Source organism: Helicoverpa zea, chromosome 5 (assembly GCF_022581195.2).
Source record: "Helicoverpa zea isolate HzStark_Cry1AcR chromosome 5, ilHelZeax1.1, whole genome shotgun sequence".
Taxonomy (NCBI): Eukaryota; Metazoa; Arthropoda; class Insecta; order Lepidoptera; family Noctuidae; genus Helicoverpa; species Helicoverpa zea.
In genome coordinates this window covers 7513151-7538315 of record NC_061456.1, presented here as the reverse complement: position 1 = coordinate 7538315, position 25165 = coordinate 7513151, and the positions used below count along the sequence as shown (strand labels likewise).

At 36.0% G+C, this 25165-nt stretch overlaps 4 protein-coding genes across 4 annotated transcripts; 2 read left to right on the top strand and 2 right to left on the bottom strand.

The window, feature by feature from the left end:
- Positions 1-8736: 8736 nt before the first annotated feature.
- On the top strand, positions 8737-11935 carry LOC124630381 (putative ATPase N2B). Its single transcript, XM_047164260.1, has 7 exons — positions 8737-9367; positions 9518-9712; positions 9892-10133; positions 10568-10742; positions 10826-10975; positions 11049-11162; positions 11494-11935. Exons 1-7 carry the CDS (start codon positions 8966-8968, stop codon positions 11617-11619), a joined length of 1404 nt encoding a protein of 467 aa, XP_047020216.1. The 5' UTR covers positions 8737-8965; the 3' UTR covers positions 11620-11935.
- Positions 11936-12053: 118 nt separating this feature from the next.
- Positions 12054-20910, bottom strand: LOC124630382 (general transcription factor IIE subunit 1). Its single transcript, XM_047164262.1, has 9 exons — positions 20775-20910; positions 16697-16825; positions 16488-16604; positions 16125-16303; positions 15417-15643; positions 14858-15056; positions 12668-12800; positions 12367-12477; positions 12054-12287 (listed from the first exon to the last, which is right to left on the bottom strand). The coding sequence occupies exons 2-9, from the start codon at positions 16818-16820 to the stop codon at positions 12112-12114; spliced, it is 1266 nt and encodes a 421-aa protein (XP_047020218.1). The 5' UTR covers positions 16821-16825; positions 20775-20910; the 3' UTR covers positions 12054-12111.
- LOC124630375 (tyrosine-protein kinase transmembrane receptor Ror2) lies at positions 17189-20489 on the bottom strand. Its single transcript, XM_047164253.1, has one exon. It carries the CDS (start codon positions 20257-20259, stop codon positions 18337-18339), a length of 1923 nt encoding a protein of 640 aa, XP_047020209.1. The 5' UTR covers positions 20260-20489; the 3' UTR covers positions 17189-18336.
- Positions 20710-24123, top strand: LOC124630386 (rab-like protein 3). The gene is made up of 6 exons (XM_047164267.1): positions 20710-20838; positions 22021-22230; positions 22793-22935; positions 23357-23493; positions 23649-23703; positions 23919-24123. Exons 1-6 carry the CDS (start codon positions 20793-20795, stop codon positions 24060-24062), a joined length of 735 nt encoding a protein of 244 aa, XP_047020223.1. The 5' UTR covers positions 20710-20792; the 3' UTR covers positions 24063-24123.
- The last annotated feature ends 1042 nt before the right edge of the window (positions 24124-25165 follow it).

Below are 25165 nucleotides of genomic sequence, written 5' to 3'. Positions count from 1 at the left end.
CTAAAGTTATACTTTTTAAGTAACTTGTATAACGACCATTGATCATTTAATCCTAACGTGACCTAAAAGTTACTTATCATTATCGTTAAAAAAATAATCTTATTTCTGCAATGTAAAGCATATATTTGCAGTCCCGTCGTCACGGAGAGACAAGACTGTCTCGCGCGCGTCTGACAAGTGCGTGTCAACGAGACGGCCATTTGCAACGATCGATTGTTTTGGCTGCTGGCAGTCACCTTAATTGCTCGTGAATCAAGATGACTCGAGTGCTTTAGTATGGAGTGATCAGGACTCGGTAGTTTTTAATAAGTTTATACAGTTCTGATAACTTGATATCATTTTATTATGCATCTGGAACATTTAACTATACTATTGCTGCTCGACGACGACGTGTAGGTATATTTGTTGACATTAATTTTTTTATCTCCTGAACAATTTTTTCAAAAGCAGGATTAATCATGAAACGATTTGCTGGACACCTTAAAGATAAATAATTAAACAATTTTTGATAACGCTTTTGCATTTTTAGAGTTTGAGAGTATATAGTTAAAGCAACGTTAAAAAGTTGCGTTAATTAAGAAGTCGTGACAGAACCTGGCTGGCAGAACATACCTATGTAGGTAGAAAGATATAATAGATAGAAGATGGATGGATTCTTTAATACTCCTTAACGTTTAGGTACCTAGGTACTAAAAAAGTATAAACTTTCCCAATAATATTTGCTTACTGGAAAGATTGAGTATTTCATGATTAAATTAAAGGATAAATGATTGTATTTTCTATATAGGCTCTGGTTGCCTGAAATAGACGACCAAATAAATATTTAAATAAAAATTATGACGTAAAACAACTTAAATGTAGTAGTTAAGTTCAGTACTTAAGTATTAGCATCATAAATGTACGTAGTGTCAAATTCTTATTAAAATGTCTAGTAAGCAAAACAACAGATAGATACGATATTGGGAACGGCTGTTATTAACGTAGGTACTCACACAGGAGCTCGTGCAATTGGCTGTTGCGTTTTAGTAAACTGTAACATTCATTTAGACACATCTGGTTATTCCATGCAATAAAATATTTAAGTATTTCCAGCCGTCTTTCTACTATCCTTCTTACTGACTATTTATGTCTTGTGCTTAAAGGAAGTTTTTATGGTTGTGCGAAACTGTGAACTAACTTTATTACTTATAATATGCAATAAAAAAATAATGATCTTTACTGTTGTCTATTACAAAGATAGTGTTTTTTTATTGATATTTTTCTAATATAAAACTTTAACTGCCAATAATCAAAACGGAATTGAAGTCGTTGCCGAGTTTGCGCTCTATGTTGCTAAATGCAACATAGAGCGCAAGTTCATTCATTCACGCTACCTCGATACACAAAGATAGCGGATATCTCAAGTATGGAAAGCACATCCGCAGACTTAATAGAGGTACAAACAGCATAAAGTATGATGTGCAAAATTTATACGCAGCTGAGCCCGCATGTGTCGACCACCCTCGCGCTTTTGCAACAAATCCTCGCGCTAATGTAATTGGCAGCTATAGGGATGGGTTCAGAACACTGGGCAGGATGAGGTTTAACTTTTTATTCATGCCCACATTGCACGACTACGCACGTGATTGCTTATTTGGCACAATAGATGATACGTGTGCTTACACTGCGGAGATTTGGGACGCATCCGTGTCTTGTACTAGGTCATGTCTATATTACAGTGCAAATAGGTAGATGAACTTATACCAGCACATACTGAGATTTAGATGCAGGTTTGAAACCAATGATATTATTATAATGATAACCTGTGTAATGATTAATTTTACAATTGAAATTATACGGAAAATGTTACCAGCCTATCGATTATAAAGAGACATAATAAGCAACAATGGGCAGTGTTTTAAGAGCTTTTACTATCTCACAATACAAATGCCTGAATGATCCTTCACACAAAGCTATCTTAATCCAATGCAGTTATCTAACTATCTTCCTATAAACTCTACAGAAGATGTATTAATTAAGATGTAATTTGTTATCATTAATTGGTCTTCTATTTTGTGTGCTAATGTCTTGACGTCTGAATATATTGTATCGATCATCATCAGTCATTCAGCCACAGTGGGTACTCCGTGAAATTAAAACTATGTAGGCTGTTACATCTCATCATATCTACAAAACGTTTGATAGGTCTGTCTAATGTTTTGTATGAATGACTGTGACCAACGTTTGCGGGACGGGGTTATCGCTAGTAAATGTGATAGTTTTGAGACTTCCTTTCACTATGCAAACAACACCAGGCACCTTGACACTAGAGGTTGTTAACCGGTGCATTAGATGGGGCACAATTGAGGCCAGTGTGTGAGCGAGTTCAAGAGCAATTTAGGTTCCGTAGGTCAGTTCGCCGAAGGTAACCTTGACATTGACTACAATAGTTACACCTGAAATGTTTGTTTTTGTTGAACTTCTTTTGAAAGCGATCGTTTTATTTAAAGGTGACGCTCATTGCTCCATCCAAATAAGAATTGGGTACCTACTGATAAAGAAAATGCCAATGAAAATTTTAGACATGGTTAGAAAGATTTGGCCTGTTAGGCATATTAGGTACCTATTTGTAGCTAAATGTACCCACAAACTATGAAATGCACATGCTTAGGTACTCATATATCATAGGTATTACCAGATACCTACTGCAAACTAGATGTCATGATAAATAAGTATTTACGCATCATATTTTTATGCAAATAATGTTGCACTTCGGTGTTCATCTTATCATAGCTCATATCAAATAAAGACTACTTTTTGCATGATTAGGTATGCGCCATATTCATTCTGTATGAACAACTGAGTAGCAACAGCACTTGACATTCACTTCAAATTTTTAGGTACTATGGAAAGTTGAACCAACTATATTTAGGTACATGAGTAAAGTAATTACAACCTCATAAGTGAGTGTTTGTAAGCATCTGAACAGCAGCTGAAGTAGGTAGGTGGGTACGTAGTGTTTGAAAATAACTTGCAGCATTGGTCGCGACGGATTTCCAGGAGACAGAGAGACAGACAGAAAAAAAGGAACACCACGTAAATTAAGCGGGCGGAGACGTTGCGCGTGCGTTGCCGTTTCATTCAGGGGCCCGATTCTCCTAATTTTACTTAAGCGGCATTCGATTCACATTCGACTGCGATCCAATCACGACTCGATTACGATTGAAGCGTATGTGGCATTCCGCTATTTTTTCTTTGAAATAAACGTTCTTATCCTTTTCTGTCATTCAATAATGAATCATTTTGTCTGCAAATGATTTACGATTGCAATATGATTGTAGAACAAACTAACGTTTAGACCAAAATCACCAAAACAGCAGACCAATCGCAAACCAATCGAATATCGTTGGAATGCGATTGGTCTTATATTAGTAGCAGAATGCCCGATATGGTTAAAACTACTATTGCGATCATATTGCGATTCGATTTCTATTCAATTTTGACATTATTAACTTAGGAGAATCGGGCCCCAGGGCTGTTTTAGGTCCCATTTAGTACCTACCTTTGTTGCTGTCTGCAGTTATTTATATCCTGAAGTACAGTAAATTAGTATCCTTTGATACATCAAAGGATACTACACGGTCTGGACCGGTAGGGCGTAGACCCATTATAAAGGATATATATTATCTAAGTAGGGGATATATTTAACTCTTTTAAAGTACCTATGTACAAAATGTAAAATCTGAACCCAACAGTAAATGGATATGATAAGTGCAGTATTTCGAACCTTTCTAAACTGGAATAATTTTTAATCTAAATATTAGGATATAGGTACTAATTAAGCAGAATATATTTAAGTTAGGTAAATAAATATAATTTAAATTACCTGGTTGACCGCGAGACAGAGATCTGAACCTCCGAGGAAGACTGACCAGCTTAGGTAGGAATGAAAAATAAAACTGTCCGCAATTTGCCCCTTAAAAATGAACTCGCCATTCATCATACTAAAGTGCCACCCCTGTTTTATCCGAAGAAAAAGAGGATGTCACGATAATGTGTGACTGTTGATTGCAATAAGCACTTACTTTGCATCAATTCAGTCAGGACGTCGATTTCAATTTGACCACATCCTGCTTTCTCAAGATATTCTTATTTATTGTTATGAGAGAGTTTTTTAAATCAACTCTGAACCCCACTTGTGTTTCAAGTGATTGTTTTATTAGCAGATGTTGCAAAAAATATTGGGTGCATTCATTGCAAATAATGTTTCTTGTCCCAGCTTTATCAAAAAGGTAAGTGATAAATGTGCAATGTTTACAACATTGTAATGGGTTACAAGAACGTCAATTGAGGTGAAGTTGAAGGATAAAGGATAATGTATGCGTCTAGATAATAGATATCACAACAAGCTTGTAAGTAGGTAGACGGCCACTGCATGACTGCAGCAGGAAAGTGACATTTTGATGTAATTTGGATTTTGTTAAAATAAACATTGATCTAAATACCAACCAGCTGGCCAGGTTGCAACTAGCAATTTGACTCTTGAATTTCAGTCGCTTTAACCTTCGGCCCGTCACCTAACACAATTCTTTATTGAGTCATCTTAGTAAACAAATATAAATTTTCGGGCGGTATCAGCTTACTGATAAATACAATTTTTAGCAGTTAATTAAGTAATACCAAGTTCAAAACAGTGATTGTGAAGTGACTCGAGCCTTTGGTATTTAAAATTATCTGATTTGTTACGTTACGTGACGTATAACATCACCGCCCTAACGTGACGTTGTTTCAATCCCCCTTATCTCAAAATATGGTTTAACGTTATGTAGTCCAGGCTTACATTGACATGACAGTTGAAATTAACACAAGCTTAGGCTATTAATAATAAATTAGGTACATGTCGTGATAAGGGGATCATGTCGTTACAAACATAGCAGCCTAAAGTCGGGTATTTCCTTTCATAAAATTCGACTAGACTCGTGTTGAAGAGGTTTAAATTCTACAGTGAACCGAAGGCTGAGTATAAGAGGAATGAACTTAGGTACCTAGTTTGCGCGTTCGTCTTCTTCCTCTATGTCGTGGGCATGCTTAAGACTTTCTTCACAACATCATCCTCGCCCACACCATGTCAATTGGTTTCCACGAAGCTTCTCGTCACGGTTACCAATGCCATTTTCAAACATCCTCTTAAATCCGATTTCTTATGCTATACCCACCTAGATAGGTACGTACACTATTCCTATATTATTTCGCGTTGTTTCACCCGCGTCCTGAGTTAACTACTTCCAGTGTCAGGATTAAAATAATATAGATGGTATGCCTCGTTTTGGATGTAAATCAAATGGAAATAGTTTTAATTTGAGTAGTAAGTTATATTACTTTAAACCTGGTACTTCCCGTGGGTTTTTTAGCACTGCTATTAAGAAAATTCATATTATACTGCAATTTAAGTATTAAGAAACGGATTTCATGATTAATTTTTGAGTGTACATTTTTGAACGAACACCATGTGACACAAAATTGACAATGACATTTAGTGTCACAACTGTCATTTGTCTAAGCGAAAGAAAATTGGTAGGGCGGGCAGCCGTCTTGTTTTAGATAGAAAATAAATGGAAATAGCTTTAATTTAACCCCTCTGCTCGACAAGATTTTGACATATGACTTTACCGTTGATTCGGCGGGATATTTTGAATCGCGACATGGAAGTCAAAAATTTGTACTAACTTTCAACACATGAATTCTAAGTCCGTAATGCCTGATCAGAAGTATTTTAACTATAACTTTAGAGCTCACTTATTTGAAAACAACGTGCAAAGGTCAAATGGGGTCAGTTAATTCAGAAAAAGATAATAATTACGGTGTTTTTAAGTCTATCGAAAAGTTAGGCATTTCAAATTTGGTGAAAACTTACCAATAAGTAATCGCATCACTTTCTCAAACACAACACAAACGTCATATTTATAACATTTTCAATCCGTTGCAATACATTTCGTGCACTTATTTATGTTCAATAACTAAAAAATCAGCACATAAAATACACAATAAAAATGAACAATTTACAAGATCAGTCAAGTCACAGACAAGTAGAGTTTGGAATGGAGTATTTTTTTTTTTTTCAATCAGCGGTGTGCATTCGATACCTAAATCGGAAATTTATTATAAATAATCGAATACCAATTTTATATATACCTATTTTTTAATAGCAACTTATTTCAATTTTATTTATTAATTTTAAATTATAGGTTCAATTTGTTTTTGTTGTTAAGAAAAAAGATATTTAAGTTTTTAGCATTAAATTTTTATATGTATTATTTATTTTGGTGTTGCGTCATTCGTAATAATTAGTAACTTTAATTGAATTTTTATTACCTATTACGGAATTTTAATTTATTCTTATATTATTTCTCAACAATTCTAACATTTTTGTTTCGGCGGAGGGTATGCGGGTGTTCTGAAATATAATGCAATTTGTAACTACCAAAGGTATGTACTTATTTGATGATGAGAAACAATAATAATAATTGATTGATTTGCCCCGCAGGGCATCTGAGGCGGATGACGGGGAGTAGCGACCCCGCGGGGCTATATATCCGAGTGCTCCAGGGAGAGTATACTGTCCCCCATCTCCGGCTTGCCGGAGTGAAGCATGACGGGGGAGAGGTCTCCCGCCTCTTGGCTTGCCTTCACCGGCCGGTCAGAGTGGAGTCGCTAGAGTAGGGTTAGCAGCCCGCTCGGAGGGTAGGTGCCTCGTGGTAAGTGGCGAGTGGGCCGGTGATGCTGGACCCACAGGGAGCGCGTGATCTGCGTTTAAAGTCCGCCGAGGTATCCTCACCCTTCAGCCGCTCATGTACCTGTTGCCCTCTTGTTGCGATTTAGCGACTGATTCTCGGGGACCCAGTAAGTGAGTTGGCGAGTCTCCACCTGCCATTTTTACGTGTATTTATTACATTGTTATCGGCAGGTGCCATAGTTCCCGTAGTTTCCCCATTCCTAGTCCACTAGCATCCCATCACAATAGCCCAAGTAGTTTTCATCCATAGTTAGCAATAGTTTAGCACAGAACCGGGCATTGTCCTTGGGTACATTTCTATAGTGTATACAGGGATAATCGTCGGTTTTGTGTCACCATTTCATTAAAGTTGTCTCAAAAGGGCTTCAGCGTGTTGGCTTCGGCCCCACGTTCGCCTTCCAAAAATCCGGGACTCTGTAGTCCCGTGGTCGGTTAGAGACATAATAATTGATTGATTTTAAAGTCACCAAATATTTTTAACCGAATCCCAAAAAGGAGGTGGTTCTCAATTTGGATGTTTGTTTTTGGTCGAAAGGGTATATTCCCCATATTTGTTATTAGGTCCAGGATCTGATGATGGAAACCTTGAGAAATCGAGGGCAGCTCTCGAAAATTGTAAGCATAGATAAGGTTATAACTTGACACTCAGATGTATATCTGATAACACTATGAGACAGTAAAGGTTTGGAGCTGACCTGATGATGGAGACCAGAGAAGGTCGAGGGAACTCGACAACCGTACTTCTCTCGTCTCCATCTCCTTCACTGTTGCAGAGGCCTCGTAAATACGAATAATATAAGCACAAACACGAGAAAGTTTAAATATTCAGTTGTCGAGTTCCCTCGACCTTCACTGGTCTCCATCATCAGGTCAGCTCAAAGCCTTCACTGTTGAATAGTGCTACCAGGCAAACACCTGAGTGATAAGATTTCAACCTATGTATTTCTGCAACTTTCGAAAGTCGCCCTCGATTTCTCAAGGTTCCATCATCAGATCCTAACCTAATGATAATGGGACCACGAAGTACACGCTATCAAACAAAAAAAGAATCATCAAAATCGATAAATAAATGGCTGAGTAATCGCGTAACAAACATACAAAAAAAAACGGTCGAATTGAGAACCTCCACTTTTTGGGAAGACGGTTAAAAATAAGTCGGCGGCGGCCATCTTTCCATCTTGGACCAGCTTTCGATGAACAGCGAACTATTTGCCCCTTCAAACAATAAAATCGTCATAAAATTTTGCGATAACTACACCTAACTACGGCTCTCGTCAAATAGCTTTGCCGCTCAGTTAAAAAGTTGGAAGTAACGAATCGCCATTAAGTTTGGCAGATCTACAGGAATCCTGCACATAAAACACCCGAAGAATAAGTCTTCATTTGCCGTCTTCAGAAACCCTAAAAACCGAAGATTTTTTTTATTCCGGCTACAACGTATTTTCTACCACTGATTTTCTAGCATTTTTTTCAAAATAAATTAAGTCATTTTACTTTTCCTAATTTATTTTCAGATTATGGTAAGTATACAAAAGTGCAATTTAGTAATATTATAATATCAAATAATATAAAATTATTAAATCGATTCTTTATTTTAACGAATCGGATCATTCGATGCAAAACTTCTATCACCGTCGCCATCTTGTCTATGCGTCTTCAAATTTAAAAAAACAACTAATGTAAACAAACATGGCGAGTTCGATCAGAATTCCCGGTAATTACGATTGGATTTTAAAAAGGTATATTTCTAACGGGATGCTAAATATGAAAGGTTTGAATGCGTAATAATAATTTACATTTATTTAGTTATTTTATTTAGTACTCACAAATGTGGTTTGATTGGAAAGAAAATAAATATGAGCGAAAGTGTATGACTGATTCGCAGACCCCAATTGGGGTCTAAACCGAGCTTACGGTGACATTGATGTTCAGACCCCGATTGGGGTCCGCTACGGATTTGACGGTTAAATGAGAATTTTCTAACAATTAGGTATCTATTGAAATAATAGAAAAACAGCTACACAGACAACGAAGGCAGTGATTTATGTGCTCCAAAATTAATGTTCCTATCGGTGAATGTTATGTTTCACGTTGTGATGGAAAACCTTTAAAACTGTTTACAATATCCAAGGTTATGAGGTGTGATACTTATATAATGAAAATATTTTCCGTATTTGAATCATTCAGTTGACAATGCACAAGATGTTTGCACCAAAGTCATGTTTTCATGTTTCTTCACTTGTCAAATATCATTGGAAAAGGTGTAATCAATGTATGAAGTTGTTATCTTCACAAACGCGGGAAAATTCCACTTCTAGCAATGGACCTTGGTCTGTGTATTCTGAGAGAGTGTCAAATGGTGCATTAAGTAAAGATACACATCAGGAGAATGTTGTGCGGAACTTACAGAAAGTATATGAGGAGGTGGTTGCTTTTGAACGACCTGTTTTACATACCCAGAGTGCAGGCTCTCTGTTTAGTTTCTTTAGAAAACCTCAGCCCCAGAAGATAATAGCACCCAAAGGACTGTATATATTTGGCAGTGTTGGAGGAGGGAAGACTATGCTGATGGATTTATTTTATGAAACTGTTCCGGTAATTATTATTAAATTATAGTCATCTTGAAAAAAAAAATTATAAAGCAATTTTGTAGATATTACACATTAAAATGAATCATCACCATTTTTGTGTTCTTGTTTCAACAGTTTTTATTATATTTTTTCATTTTTCTATTCTGAATTTCAGATAAAAGAAAAATTGAGAGTCCATTTTAACTCGTTTATGTTGAACATTCATGCTAGAATTCATGAGCTCAAGATTAAATCGGGTAAAGGTGCTAGTTCATTCCGTGATGAGGGCTCAAAGCCATTTGATCCAATACCACCGGTAGCTGCTGACATCACACAGGAATCTTGGCTCATTTGCTTTGATGAATTTCAGGTGAGTGAGCATTTAAATTTAATTATACATACATTAGCTATCTTCTCACTGTAACAAGAAGTAGGGAATAACTTGCTATTCCATCTTATACCCAGACAAGATAGCACAGTATATAATTATTGCAATTTTGAAAAATATGTTTGGTTCAATTGCGTCATAAATTATGTCTTTTTTTGTAGGTGACTGATATTGGGGATGCTATGATATTAAAACGTCTTTTCACACAACTCTTTGACAATGGTTGTGTTGTAATAGCAACCAGTAATAGGACACCTGATGATTTGTACAAAAATGGACTCCAAAGATCAAACTTCTTGCCCTTTATACCTGTGCTAAAATCACATTGTAACTTAGTTCAATTGGATTCCGGTGTTGACTATAGATTACGGGGGACTGGCAATAAATATAGCAAATATTTTCTGTAAGTACTAAATTGAATGAATATTGCAGACCTGATCATGTTTTCTTATATTCTGAATTTGGACAGTTAACAAAAAACTTTGATAACAGAAAATAACTTAAAATACCTATGTCTAAACCTGCTTAAACACTTGATATAAGTGTAATCTCCCTTCATTTTTATCTTGCAAAATGAATGTCACTTTAAAGCTAAGCGTCCACTTGTCGGTATCGTACGCAACAGAGGCAACGCACGCAACGGATCGTAGTATTATTTATATAGAAACTCAAACAAGATGTGCGATGCGTACGATGCGGACAGGTGGACGCACTTGTTTGAGTTTCTATATAAATAATACTACGATCCGTTGCGTGCGATACGTCCGTTGCGTACGATACCGACAAGTGGACGCTTAGCTTTAATGGCACAATCAATAACAATATAATAAATTACAGAAACAGCGAGCTGACTCCTGAGAACAATGCAGTGGATAATTTGTTTAAATTTTTAATATCGAAAGAAAATGACACAGTGCGACCTCGTGTTATTAACATCATGGGTAGGAATGTTAAATTTGCCAAATCTTGTGGACGCATTTTGGATTCCACATTTGTTGAATTATGTGACAGAGTGAGTAGCTAAAACACAGCTATGGCTTAGAATTTGACTTTATTTATTTAATTGCCATTAAACCTTTTTTCATAATTTTGCAGCCCCTTGGAGCTAGTGATTATCTTGTGATATCAAAGACGTTCCATACTGTGTTCATTAGAGACCTGCCTCAACTATCAGTAACTACACTTAGATCTCAACTAAGAAGGTTTATTACGCTTATTGATACACTATACGACAATAGAGTTAGGGTAAGTGGGTAATGTAACAATAGAATAGAATATTAAGTCATACTAACACTCATAAACTATGTAAACTTTACAGGTCGTTATTGCAGCGGACTGTGAACCGAAAGATTTGTTCAAGGCAGGTGATAAAACTGAGTTTGCGGATGCCGATAGAGCACTTATGGATGACCTCAAGATTACGAAAGACTCCGTAAGTTTACTGGATTACTCTGTTTTTTAGCTATACCAATCAAATCTGAGACTTTTATCTATATTTATTTGTTTGTAAAAGCCCTGAATCGACTAATTTCAAAATATACTGTTGGGAAGCTACGTGATATGCGTCTGAAGTTACTCATAAGAAATAAATTATAATTAAATGCGAAAAAGATGTATTTACCTTAGCATAACAATAAATAAATAACGTTTTAGAATTTTATCGCTCAGTACGTATATCGCAATTGGTCATAAATCGCAAGAATCGCCATAATTCTAATGAGAAGAATTTTACGACGTAATAATCATGTTCACGTGCATTACAGGCCGATGCCAATGCTGCCATTTTCACGGGAGAAGAAGAAATGTTTGCGTGTGACAGAAGTCTTTCAAGGATTATGGAAATGCAGACAGAAGAATACTGGGAAAAATGGGGCAAGCACATTAATTAATGTTATTTGATTGAACTTGTTGAATAGATTAATTCAATTTTGTGTTCATCATAGTTGTGTTATTAAGAGATTTTAGCAATGACGCGTAACTAAGTGCCTATATTAGATAGTGTGTGACGTAAAATATCATAACTAAGGTACTTATACAACGAACATCAGTATTATAACATTTATATGTTATTAAGAATTATATTTGATAGTTCAGTGATGTTTCCAATTTGTGTTATATTTTTGTATAATATGTATATTGTACATTACGTTAAAAATTCTATTTTGTTAGTAATTTATTATTTGAAAATAAAGTTGACATTTTAAATCTGTTTTTTATCTTTTACATGGCATTAGTTAAGGCTGAAGCGCCACGTCTCAGATACGCTATCAGAATAAATTCTTGTAGTAAGCTTAGAAGGGAGTTCAATTAAACTAGCAGTAGGTATAGACAAGACATTTATTTACGTCTGATTAGTTGATTTGTTTTCAATTAACGCTTATCTAATCATACATGTGGCTGTAATATTCTTGATACACTTGAATGTAGGTTTCTTTTTCGGTGGGCGTCATCTGAGCGATGACGTCATCGTCTACGCTTGTTATTGGCACCGTTTTGCCGTTCACCAGCACAGTGGGCGCGTTATCATCCGTATCAGAATCTTCACTTTCCATTTCAGCTGTAACATCAAAATGAGTCCATTGACAATCCGTACCAATGAGGATGTATTTTTATATTTTTTATTTCTCTGTACTTACCCACTGCAGCCAGTTCGTCCTTGAGTTTGTACGGGTCTTTAGACTCATTGTCACTGGAATCTGAACTGTCAGGTTCAATTCCCTTTAGAGCGTTCGTTGCTGCATTATTACCTGTAATTTTAAGGACTTTTGTTGAGTACAATTAAATTATAGGGATTTAGTTTACTCTATTTTTTTGCTTGATGACACACCAGAAGAGGGGTTTCCATTTTGTGAAGATATACATGGATTTTTCAATTCTAATTTCAATGAAATAATGCAAGATGTAAATAACAGTACTGATATGGTGATAATACTGTACCTGTATTTTGTTTTTCGTGTGCGAGTAACACAGACATAATGTCGTCATTCTTTTCCTTTCCAACAGTTTTCGCGTTACTTGCGTTGCTGGCAGCTTTCTCCAGAGCGGCGTCCGTAGAATGTACGCTGTCGCTCTGTGAATGAATCAACATAGTATTTTAATTAAATATGGAATGTAGTACCATAGCTATGTAGTTATACAATCATGGTCAATATTTTCGGCTCGTAATTTATACTAATATTATAAAACTGAAGAGTGTTTGTTTGTTTGTAGGAACGCGCTAATCTCAGGAACTACTGTTCTGATTTAAAAATTCTTTCAGTGTTAGATAGCCCATTTATCGAGGAAGGCTATAGGCTATATATCATCACGCTTAGACTAATAGGAGCAGAGCAGTAACGAATAATATTTCAAAATCGGGGGATTTCTTGTTTTATTGAGAGCTTCTGCTGCGTGCGCTGCATAAACGGTTAGCTTCGCAAAATATATGAAGTTCATAGAGCGTACATAAGGAAATTAATAGGGGAGTTCATATAGTGTACATAAGGAAATACATAGGGGAGTTCATAGAGCGTACATAAGGAAATACATAGGGGAGTTCATAGACGGTACATAAGGAAATAATAGAGGGAGTACATGAAGTGTACATAAGGAAATACATAGGGGAGTTCATAGAGCGTACATAAGGAAATACATAGGGGAGTTCATAGACGGTACATAAGGAAATAATAGAGGGAGTACATGAAGTGTACATAAGGAAATACATAGGGGAGTTCATAGAGTGTACATAAGGAAATATATAGGGGACTTAATAGAGCGTATATAAGGAAATACACAGGGGAGTTCATAGAGTGTACATAAGGAAATCATAGGGAAGTTCATAGAGTGTACATAAGGAAATATATAGGGGACTTCATAGAGTGTACATAAGGAAATACATAGGGGACTTCATAGAGTGTACATAAGGAAATACATAGGGGAGTTCATAGAATAAGGAAATATGTACATAGAGGATTTTATAGAGTGTACATAAGGAAATACATAGGGCAGCTCATAGATTACATAAGGAAATACATAGAGTTCATAGAGTGTACATAAGGAAATACGTAAGGCAGTTCATAGTGTACATAAGGAAATACGTAGTATTAAGTAGTACGCGTTCGGAAATATGTATTTCTGTAGGTATTTTTATTTACCATGTAAAGGGTTTCTAGTATCTACCAACAATCGCCATTTTAAAGAAAAGTATACTTATTATCATCTTATCTCATTACGTGTAGTAGTACTTACCTGTTTTTGTTGTTTAGTTTACAACAAAGTCATTTCCGTATGAGTAACTCGGGTTATGCGCAATTTACTGATATCGGCAGATTCTACGCCGAAATTTAGGTCAAATTCTTCGTGTCAGTACAAAGGAGCCTTTCAAACGATAGGAATAATTTCACGATATAAATAAAGGGATGATTATAAAGTAGAGCGCTTCTAATTATAGATGGCCTTTGCATATTTGAACAATGAACGTCAAAATATTATAACAATATCCGCATTATCGTTAATGACCTATTTTACGAACCTGCACAACTGTCTTTAAAGAGACTTCTTATTTTTATTTAGGCACTAAGATAAATATCCATTTGGATTATTAGAGATAAAAAATAACTGACCACTGTTAAAATAAGTATGTTGAGAATTTCGTAGAATGAGAGTTCCCAAATTGTATGGAACCTCTGTCTCATTTAAAAAAAATGTTGTAGCATGGAAATAACAACAATAAAGTGGGACAAGGAGTTCTTCAAATATTTTTTTCGATATTTCAACGCATAATTTTGCCCCTCTCTGATGTCAGTCATGTGATGGCTAGAACGCAGTGGTTTTTTCCGGCTTTTTCATATTCGCACAGGCAACTTCGTGCCTGTTGCACTTTACATTATTTTTTTTTAATAAAAATTACGTTAATTAACGTTAAAGTTTTTCCTGCGCCTGTTCTCTCCGGTCGTCGTTTTTCGTCTCATCGGCCTATGAGGGTGAAGGAATAGTGAGTGCACCTGCGTCTATGGCTCGTGCACCATAATATATGTCCCGCGCAGATGACTGATCTCTTTATATGAGAACACCCGCCGAGGCTGAAACCGGCCTTGGACGTAATTTATTAGTACCTAAGTTAAAATAATAATAATAAAAAGCCAGTACTTGGTCGTTAGTAACGATGGTGCTCTCCACCATCCAGACAGGTCGTTCCTTGCGCAGTGCACTGTTGTCGGCGGCGCCGTCCGCCTCGCCAATGGTGACGTCGACTCGCGTCTCTTCGACCAACATGCCTTGGTTACGCGTCGCCTCGCCCGACCATTCTTGACCGGGGGGACGTTGGGCCATCTGTTTTGAGTTCAATCTGGAAATAACATCTCTACTTCAGTACCTCAAACATGTAAGTTTTGCTCCTTAAAAAAAAGGAAGAAAAACCGACTCACAAGTGAAACAAAGCATGGCCATCCTAAATCCTGATCTACATCTACTAATCAATGTGGTCACGGCTAGCTTAGTCTCACTGGTAGACTTGAAGAAAAACAAAAGACGTACGACGGAAACAAAATTTTAATATCCTTTAGTCTCCAATGAGAAGAAAATAATCTTCCGAAAGGGGTCACCTTCGGGCCCTTACCGTGAATCGCTAATCCTTTTAAGCATTTGGCTAAGTATTGGTGTTGTGGAAATTACTTAAGCGAACATAATTATAACTTCAGGTACCCACCCTCGTATAGTGTTGATGTCAACAGGCTCAGGTTCCAATATCTCTGGCGCCAGTTTGATGCCTTCCACTTCTCGCAACAGAATGTACAAGGTTTCTAACTGTTCATTGAATTTCGCCAGCAACAACCTGGAATCCTTTTTTGGGAGTGCTGACTGATCCTCTTCTACCACTTGGTTACAGAATGTACAACGGAATTCTTGTGTCATCATATCGTAAAGCTGGTCTGCCTGAAAGTATGAATAACTTGTTTAATTTTAGGTGTTTATTTACGGATCAAAATGTTGATGGATTTAGCAGTGATCTACGTAAAGAAAGGTTTTTTTTTACAGCGTAGTAAGGTATCTCGTCGATACATGATGTTGTGAACAATAATACAACCCTAATTTAGGTACTTGTGATGTCATAGGTCCTACTTATTTCTCCTTTTTATGTATGTTTTTGGCCATATCAGATGGATGTGCCCCAACCTTTTTTAATAGGTATCCGCCCCTGCACGGTGATGTCTGCTGAGAGTTCTATGTATTAAAGTAATTGGAATTAAAGTGACAACGCCTTAATTATGGTAAGCTTCCATTTAGTATAATAGTTTGCCTACGATGTTACTAAAATATATTCCCATGAGTACCTTAATAGTCACGCGAATGTACATAATATGAAATGGATAGATAAGCAGATGTTTTTTTGAGTCCCGTAAAGTATTACACTTACTTCAAGATCTGTGAAAGTTTTGCCGCAGGATGGGCATTTGAAACTGGCGCGACTGGTAGCGTCGCGTTCCTCTGTCTCCATGCGCTTGCGCATAAGATCTAGTTTGTACTTCACGACGTTCACGAATGTTTTGTAATTTATAAAATAATAGTTTACTTTTTGTGCCTTTCCGTCAGGACCTGAAAATCAAAAACAAGGTTAAATTCGAAGAAGCTTAAAGGCAGAGCGGAAAAATTATAATCTACACACATTTTTAGTACCTAATGTGAAAAATTGTTAGGTAAGTATCAAAATAACTGCTTAGGTACTTATGTGATACATGAAAATATGGTAGTCAAAATACAAAGAAGTAATTGTCCCCACCTGTTTCCATTTTTAATCTCACTTGGATAAATTTATCATTTTTTAACGTGGCTATTCGAGCACGTAACATTTTTCTTTCGAATTTCAGAAGTTCACAAATATCATCTTCTTTCATACCTGAGAAATATATAAGACGTCAATCAACATACCTTGGGTGGGATGGGATACGTTAATTACGTTAGTTTAACAATAAAATGATAGGTGCATACATGGATTTCTTACGAGCATGTCGACTATGAGAGCATCCTCAATCGTATAAAAACCTCTGACAACGAGTCGTGCCAACTGCTTCAAGCTGCTGGGCACCTCAGTCACCAATCGTTCTTCAGTCATAATACCTAAAATAGTTCATTATTATAGTTATTTTAAGTTACTTAATCGCGCAGTTAAGGGTATACAATTTATGATTCTTGGTAACGCTGGGCTATCCCTCTTTATTTTACTGGCAATGTAGAAGGGTTGTCTTCAGTTGATTATCGGAGTAATACTTAAGTTTTTGGGTACGTACTGTATTTTACTACGTGATACCCAAGCTAGAGTAGAGAAGCTGTCTCACTAAGAAAATATTATGTGTGTTTCATCAGTCTGTGAAATTAAGCCTAAACTAACAGTACTATGTCCCTATCGTAATACCAACCAACCACCAACTTCCAGGCTTTCGGCTGCTTTGTGAAAGTTTAAAAAGGAATAAAAACCAATCGTTCATAAAAACAATTTTTATTCAATTATTTAGGTACGTACTTACATTATTTTTATTGACAAAATAATATTACATTAAATCGTAAAACTGTAATCAATACAGAGTACATAAATAAAAGTATTCTAAAAATTAAAAGATGCCTATATTAACTGTCAGCGTTACGAAAAATATTACAATTTATTCACTCTTTGTGTGTATATAAACTTTTAAATTGTTTGGCAGTATGTACACTTTGTTAACTTTGGACAATATCACTTAAACACATATTGTTATCAATCACTAGGGAGACATTCAGTCCAATTTTGTTGCTAACTATCCTACTTCCATTCAAAATCATAGTTTAATGCAATTCCGATTCTAATCAATATTTTAATAACACTCCATATTAACACAACATTCACACTCATAATAAAAACTGGGCAATTTTATGTCATGTAAAAATTGTTATGGATTTGCATTGAATACAATTCAAAATTTATACATTAAACTGTTAAATGACAATCATGCCAATTATTTGCTTCAAAAATAAAAATGGAAACTTAACAACGATTGAGGCAAGAACAGCCATTGATCATAATTAAAGGAAAAAGTGCTAAAACCACCATAACAGTCATATGTACTGTTTACACATCAACATTGATAATGGTGTTCCATGTATTGAAATAATGTCATCATACTTGGGGGCTTACAATAGAAAGTTTCCAAAGAAACTATACTCACTACATAAAATACTTAAAATAAAAAATGTACAAAGGAACTAAATGCTAGACTACTTTAAATTAGACTGCCAAAGTACTAACAAAAATCAGTCTTGGATTTAAATGTGAAATTGAAAACAATATTACGAAAAGTAAAAAGTATTAGTTTGGGAACTAACATAATCTAACATTAAATATTATATATTAAATTGACCAATAAATTCAATTGCTTGCATGATGAAAACCATACTACATAAGTACAAAAAAGTTATAAATAGGGCAAGGTATTTCAGGTTTTTCTTTAACACTCCTGTTACAATTTTGTAGTGAGTTGTTTTTCCAATTTAATTACACCTGGTTGACATTAATAAATAATTAAAGTAGGTCCTAAAATTATCATACAAAATGTTATACCTATGTACTAATCAATCAAATATATACAATTAAAAATTCATTCAGGATGAGTTCTTTCCAATATCAGTTGAATACTGTCCAAAGTCTGATAGATGATTCTAAAGTTGGGTCGGTCACTTGGGCTGTGATTCCAGCACTGTTTCATTAAATCATATACACACCTGGGTGTGTTGTCCGGACAAGCCAGAACATTTCCATCTTTTAAAAATCTGACTACTTCTTCATGTGTCATTCCAAAATATGGTTGAAGAGCAAATGAAAATATTTCCCAAAGGCAAACACCATATGCCCAAACATCTGATTCTAATGTATACTTGTTATAAAGGATACTCTCTAGAGGCATCCATCTCACAGGGATAGCATCATGTTCATCTCCCTTGTAGTAGTCTTGAAGGTATATTTTGTGGGACAACCCAAAATCTGCTATTTTCACCACCATATCATCATTGATAAGGCAATTTCTGGTTGCTAAGTCACGATGGACGAATTTCCTATCTGACAGATAAACCATGCCCGAAGCTATCTGTCTAGCAACGTGCAAGAGATCTAAATGACTTAGAGGAGTTGCAAGCAATCTAAGGTCTTCCCTATTTTCAACAGATGGTGGAAAATTTGTGGCTGTACTGCAAGCACGTAAATATTCATTCAAATCACCTTTTCCCATAAATTCAAACAACAAACACATTGGACGTCCAATCGCACACACACCAAGCAGTTTAACAATATTTGGGTGATCAAAGTCGGCTAATAAACAAGCTTCTCTCTCGAAATCTAGTTTTAAGTCATGGGAAGCTTCATCTTTGAGCATTTTAACAGCAACAAGAGTAAACTCTTCTTCAGGAATTAGTCCAGGGGCTTTGGCCTGAAATACTCTCCCAAAAGCACCTTGTCCTAAATCTCTGATGTAAATGATATTATTCCTAGGAAATTCCAATTTTTCGAGTTTAGGATTAAGTTGTGCACCAGTTGTATGATAAGCTAAATTACTAGGAAGTTTATCCAGGTCTATGTCCATATTGGGTATATTCCTGCGACTTGAAATATTACACTTGGAATAATGATTTTTAACAAAATAGTGACACAATAAGGCTATTGATGCTATCCCCAAGACACATCCAAGGCCACCAATTGAGAGCAACAATACAAATGTTGGCGTAAAGTAATTCTCCATATCAATATTAATTGGTCCATTACTATTGTCAAATTCATCACTTGTGTTGGCACATGAAGGAATATCACAATGTTCCCATCTTACATTTGGATCCATTGTATAGCACCAAGGCTTTATCTCCTCACCACCTGCATTTCTGCAATAATTTGTGGCATTCTGAACTTCTGGAAACACCAATGGAGGTCTTGTATGCTGATGAGGGTACTGAGATTCCCAAGCCTGACAGGATAATCCAGTTTCCGTCACATTCATAGTGCCCTGGTAGTAGCGGCCATTATCTCTGTAACATGTTGTGGTTACTTGGCTGTAGTCCATATTTGTAATACCAACATTGTTGCATGATACTTGTAAACCTTTTCCTGTAAATTTTGGCAGTTTTTCACAGTCTGGGAATCGAAAATGCCCTCTACTTTCAAAGAAAACTCCACGACGTTTTTGTTCTTCGATAACTATCCAATCATTGTAACAAAATTGCATTTTAACAGCCATACAATCTTCTAAGCAGAGTGGCAGCGCAAAATAGCCCACTCCGTCTTTATCAATGCATTTGGGAAATGCATAAGCACATAAGAGTTTTTCAGCCCTACTTCGACAGGGCTCCTTAAGTTTCGATATCATTTCTTTCCAAAGTCCAGTGGTGATCTTCTCATTGTCAATACCTCCTGTATGGTTATACCATACGTACCCAGTAGAATATTTTTTACATATTTGTCCATTGTATGGTCCGCAGTAAAGATGCACAGAATTAATAAGAAGAAGCACGATAAATAACTTAAAGTGAATGTCCATTGTTTTATTTTACGGGAGTTAGTGAGTCGATGTACGTAACATTAGTTCCTTGCATTTTACTGTAAAGCTAAATACAACATGTTAAACACTTTGTACAATGGCGGACGTAGTTATTTTATTATGTATTGATTTTGTGCCTCGCAAAAGAAGCAAAGCAAAGTGAAGGAACAATGATGAGCAATCCCGAACCGATAAACTGTCACAATGCAGCGCAAGCCACACAGGGCCACTGGAAAATACTAATAGACTCTAGTTTTGTTACTAATCATATATTATTTTAGGATTTTGACTTCAATAGCCACGAAAATAATTTTTATGCTTTCTTGGAAACCGCTTTTAAGTGATTTATTATGGTTTTAAACAGTAAAACGCATAATTTTTATTTATTTCAATGAAATAATTTAGTCGATTTGTGGAACATCCCAAAAAATTATTGACTCTCGGTATGGCAATACAAGATTTAAGTTTAGAAGGTTGGCAAGGTGAATGTCAAAATAATAGAAAAGAATACGAACCGAGTTAAAATCTTGTGAATGGCTGCAATTGAGAAAGTAAAAGTCGTCGTTCTTGGTGATTCTGGTAAATGCTATCCTATTATATATTATCACACTTGCTGTATATTTGCACCGATAAAAACATAAAAAATACACTTAATTCACTGTCCAACTTGTCGTTTGCCAACATGATTTCAGCCATGACACCTTTGAAGGCTGGCCAACATTTAGGATTAGTGTATTTTGGCGGTAAAAACTTCAAACTTATTTTTACAAGGGGCCCAGTTTCCATAGAAATACTTATGAAATCTGAAAAATCTCTCTATTTCATTATGAGGCCTTGACGGAGTAACTTATTTGTGGCCAAGAGTAAAAACATACTTATCCACAATAAAAGCATATATACTGATTATGAATATTAAACTTTTTGATTGTTTTTTGGATTAAATGCTTATTATGCATATTGCATATGCCATTAAAAATGGCGACAATATTATCACGAAAGATTATTTTAAATACAAAATGGAATAGTACTCAGATATTGATTTTGATATTTTAGAAAGAAAATATGGTTATTGTTAAGAGCGTTTTCATACTTCCTATTTTGCCACTAACTTTGGACAACGCGTGACAATTGCGAACATAGATTTCTTACAGCCAAACACTTGGTATAAACCGTCACAAAAAAAAAATTGCCTCCTTCCTTGTAAAGAAGAATATTCTCAAGTTGGATTTGTATTTTAGGTAAGTATAAGTTGGTAGCGGGGATGTATGGGGCGGCTACGGGCCACAGGCGCGTACTTGTGCTCAGAATTCATTTACGGACTGCTATATCTACAGCACGGCAAATGTCGCGTACACACGCTTACAAAACCGAGCAAATACTGTTCTTTGATTTTTCCGCTTATGATTTTTCCTCAAACCAACAAAAAATCACAGTCTCTTCGTTCGCGCCCATTTTTCAACTTGAACCTGGTGAAATCTTACCAAGTTGTTCATGGAATAGTAGTATAATTTTGCTGATTTTTTTTTTGTTTTTAAACTCAAATTATCAAAAAAAGAATATGTACAATGAAGACTTCCCATCCTTCATATTGTCCATAAAAAATCGGAACTGACGGAATCGGAACACATAGAAGGAGGTTCTCCTTCTGTGTGGGAAGTCGGTTAAAATACAGAAAGGTCGTCTTATTTTGAGGGTGCTCCCCATGCTACGCTGCCACTAATACAGAAATTGCCTGCTTAGCTTATAATTTTTGTTTTGTAGGCGTAGGAAAAACCTCACTGACGTATTTGATTGCACACAACAAACCACTTTTGTCACCGGGATGGACCGTGGGATGCTCCGTCGAAGTGAAGTTGCACAGATACAAGGAAGGCACACAAGCACAAAACACATTCTTTGTGGAACTCTGGGACGTTGGAGGTTCAAATGGACACAGAAATACTAGAAATGTGTTCTACCAGCCTACTCATGGTGCGTGTTTAGATTATATACCTAGCCACCGTCCACCTGGTAATAGAAACCTCGTCAAAGTACCTTAATAATGAATTGCTAAGTCAATTATGGATATTTATTAGGTCTGAGGGCTCATTTTTATAAATTAAATCTGGATATTCCGTACAGAAAGATTGATTGAAATATTGTTCGGGGAGCAAGGCGTGTTCAACGATAAATCAATAGTCTAAATATAGCTTTTGCGACGAGTACCTAGCTCACGTGTTTACTTTTCCTTGTTTACTCTCCTTGTTCCCTACGAGCGAATGACAATGAAATTACCATATTTTGTTTTTATATCTTATCATCATCTGCCTAGCCTTTTCCCAACAATGTTAGGGTCAGCTTTCGGTCTACCTAGACGACCTATCTGACCTTAACCGTTACCCGATCCGGCTCATTGTATCTTGTAAATTAAGAAATAAACTAAAACTCCCACTACTCGCCGCCATTTCTACCTGCATATCCAGGAGTAGCTTTGGGTAGCTACTTATATAATTTTGAATTAGAAGTCAACTATTACACCCGTTAATTTTTCCAGGTATTATTTTGGTGCACGATTTAACAAATAGGAAAAGTCAGGTCAATTTACAGAAATGGCTATCTGAGATTTTGAATCAAGATAGTTCAAATCCCATGCCACACGTTGATGTGGATCCTGAACAGTTTCTAGGATCTACGCAGGTAAGACCGTCATCAACGTATTATTATACTAGCTTTTGCCCGCAACTTCGTTCGCGTGGAATAGTGACTACCAGCAGATTTTTGATTTGACCAATAGATGGCGCTATATGTCCGGAATAATTTTATTTTTTTTTGTAATAAAAACTATCCTATGTCCTTTCTCAAGTTTCAAACTATGTCTGTACCAAATTTCACACAAATCGGTTCAGTAGTTTAGGCGTGAAGAAAAGACAGACAGACAGACAGACAGACAGACAGACAGACAGACAGACAGAGTTACTTTCGCATTTATAATATTAGTTTGGATTATTTTAAAAAAACTTGACTGTTCTTAATATAAACAGCCAAATGATCCCGTAGAAGAAAAAGATAAATCAGAAGAAGAACGCTAGTATTTTTTATTCTAAAAATTTGATTTCAGATTCCTATATTAGTCATTGGAACTAAGTTCGATATGGCTGAAGAAAAACAAAGGAAGAACCAGTATAGGAGGCTAGCTAGTAGTATAGCGGAGCAATGTGGCGCTGATGAAATATTTGTTAATTGTCACCAAGCGAGGTTAGTAGTTCAATTAAAAAAAACGGATCTACGAATTTCAAATGTTTTTAAGCAATGTGTTTATTTCCATGCCGTTCTGTCAGCTTATAATTATGTATCCGATATCTTGACTATCATTCACAGCTAATCTTAATCTCCTTATGTTATATTTCCAGATCGTTAGCTGCAGGCACAAGCAACTCCGTTAAATTGACAAGATTTTTTGATAAAGTAAGTATCCCCTACTAATCGCAAAACTTAATCTCGTAGCTAACTTTGCTCAAAATCCCGCTTCTAATACCATCAGAATGTGTCAAAAATCGTCATGTAGAATACCGAAGTCTTCACGTAGTAAGACCTTTAGCTTATAGCTTACGCTTCTAAGTATATTTAGTTTGTTAGCAAACGGTACCAGTAGATTGACACAAGTTAACATAATGTTCCAGGTGATAGAGCGACGATATTATTCGAGGGTAAGTCCGTTCACGGACAAGCGTCGTCTCCCGCCCTACATCATGGCCACGTCTACTCCGCTTTCAAGTAACAAGCCCTCCCAGTACATGAGTCCACGGTTCTACCATATGGACTGATTGTGGCTTCACTTCTATTCTGTTGTATCATTCCATGTATATAAAGTTGTATTATATAAAATACCGATTTTGATTCTCGACAACTTGCCTTCACTAGCTACGTTTTAGTATAGTATACAGGGTTACTGGTAAGTAGACAGCATCCTTTCATGAGGTGATAGTATAGGTCAATACGGACAAATTTGACCATGGGATACACTGGACAAAAGTTAACCCGTTTCAAGATATTCGAATTTCAAGATCTTTTCTTAACAAGTCGTCTAGGTACACGTATGAATTTTTATTATTAGTTAAGTCTCGTTTTTGCAGATTTATGTGTGTTTTGTGCCTTTTGGATAGCTAGATAAATGTAGATGTTTTTTAAGTATTCTGCACAAAAAAATAAGAGTAATATTTTTGAGAAAATAGCTACTTAAAAAGTAATTGCTGTTCGCTATAATTTCCTCTGTGATTTGTACAGTTTTATGGTTTGTTATTATGAAGTGATTCAGCTTCTATCCAAAAACACACAAAAATCCACAAAAACGAGACTTTTGACTAATAATAAAAATTTATACGTGTGCCTAGACGACTGATCTTGAAATTCGATTCTCTTGAAACGGGTTAACTTTTGCCCAGTGTATGCCATGGTCAAAGGTCTTGAGTTTGACCCAATTGCACTATTCACATGAACCACTCCAGATACGATTAAGTACTTGAAGGGGTTTCCCTGTTATGTGTAAACTTCTGAACTGGCAAAGGTTAATTTAAAAAAAAACTTAAAAGTACAAAAAAAAACTTTTTTTTTGGTCTCTATTCGTATACGTGAAAAGTTCTCGTTAATGCGAATAATATGAGCTCAAACACGAGGTAGTTAATGTTTACCATTGCCGAGTTCCCTTGGCCTTCTCTCTTCTCCATCATCAGGTCAGCTCTTCAGCAGGTCTCTTCACTCGTGTATAGTGCTAACAGGCATACACCTGAGTGTAAACTTTTTACCCTGTGCACAACTTCTAATGAACAGCAAACAGAAAAGTTAAGCTTTTTTATGTACTAAAATCGAAATCTAAAAAAAATGATCGAAAAAACCTTGTAAAAAGAGAACCCCATGGTTTTTAGATGAT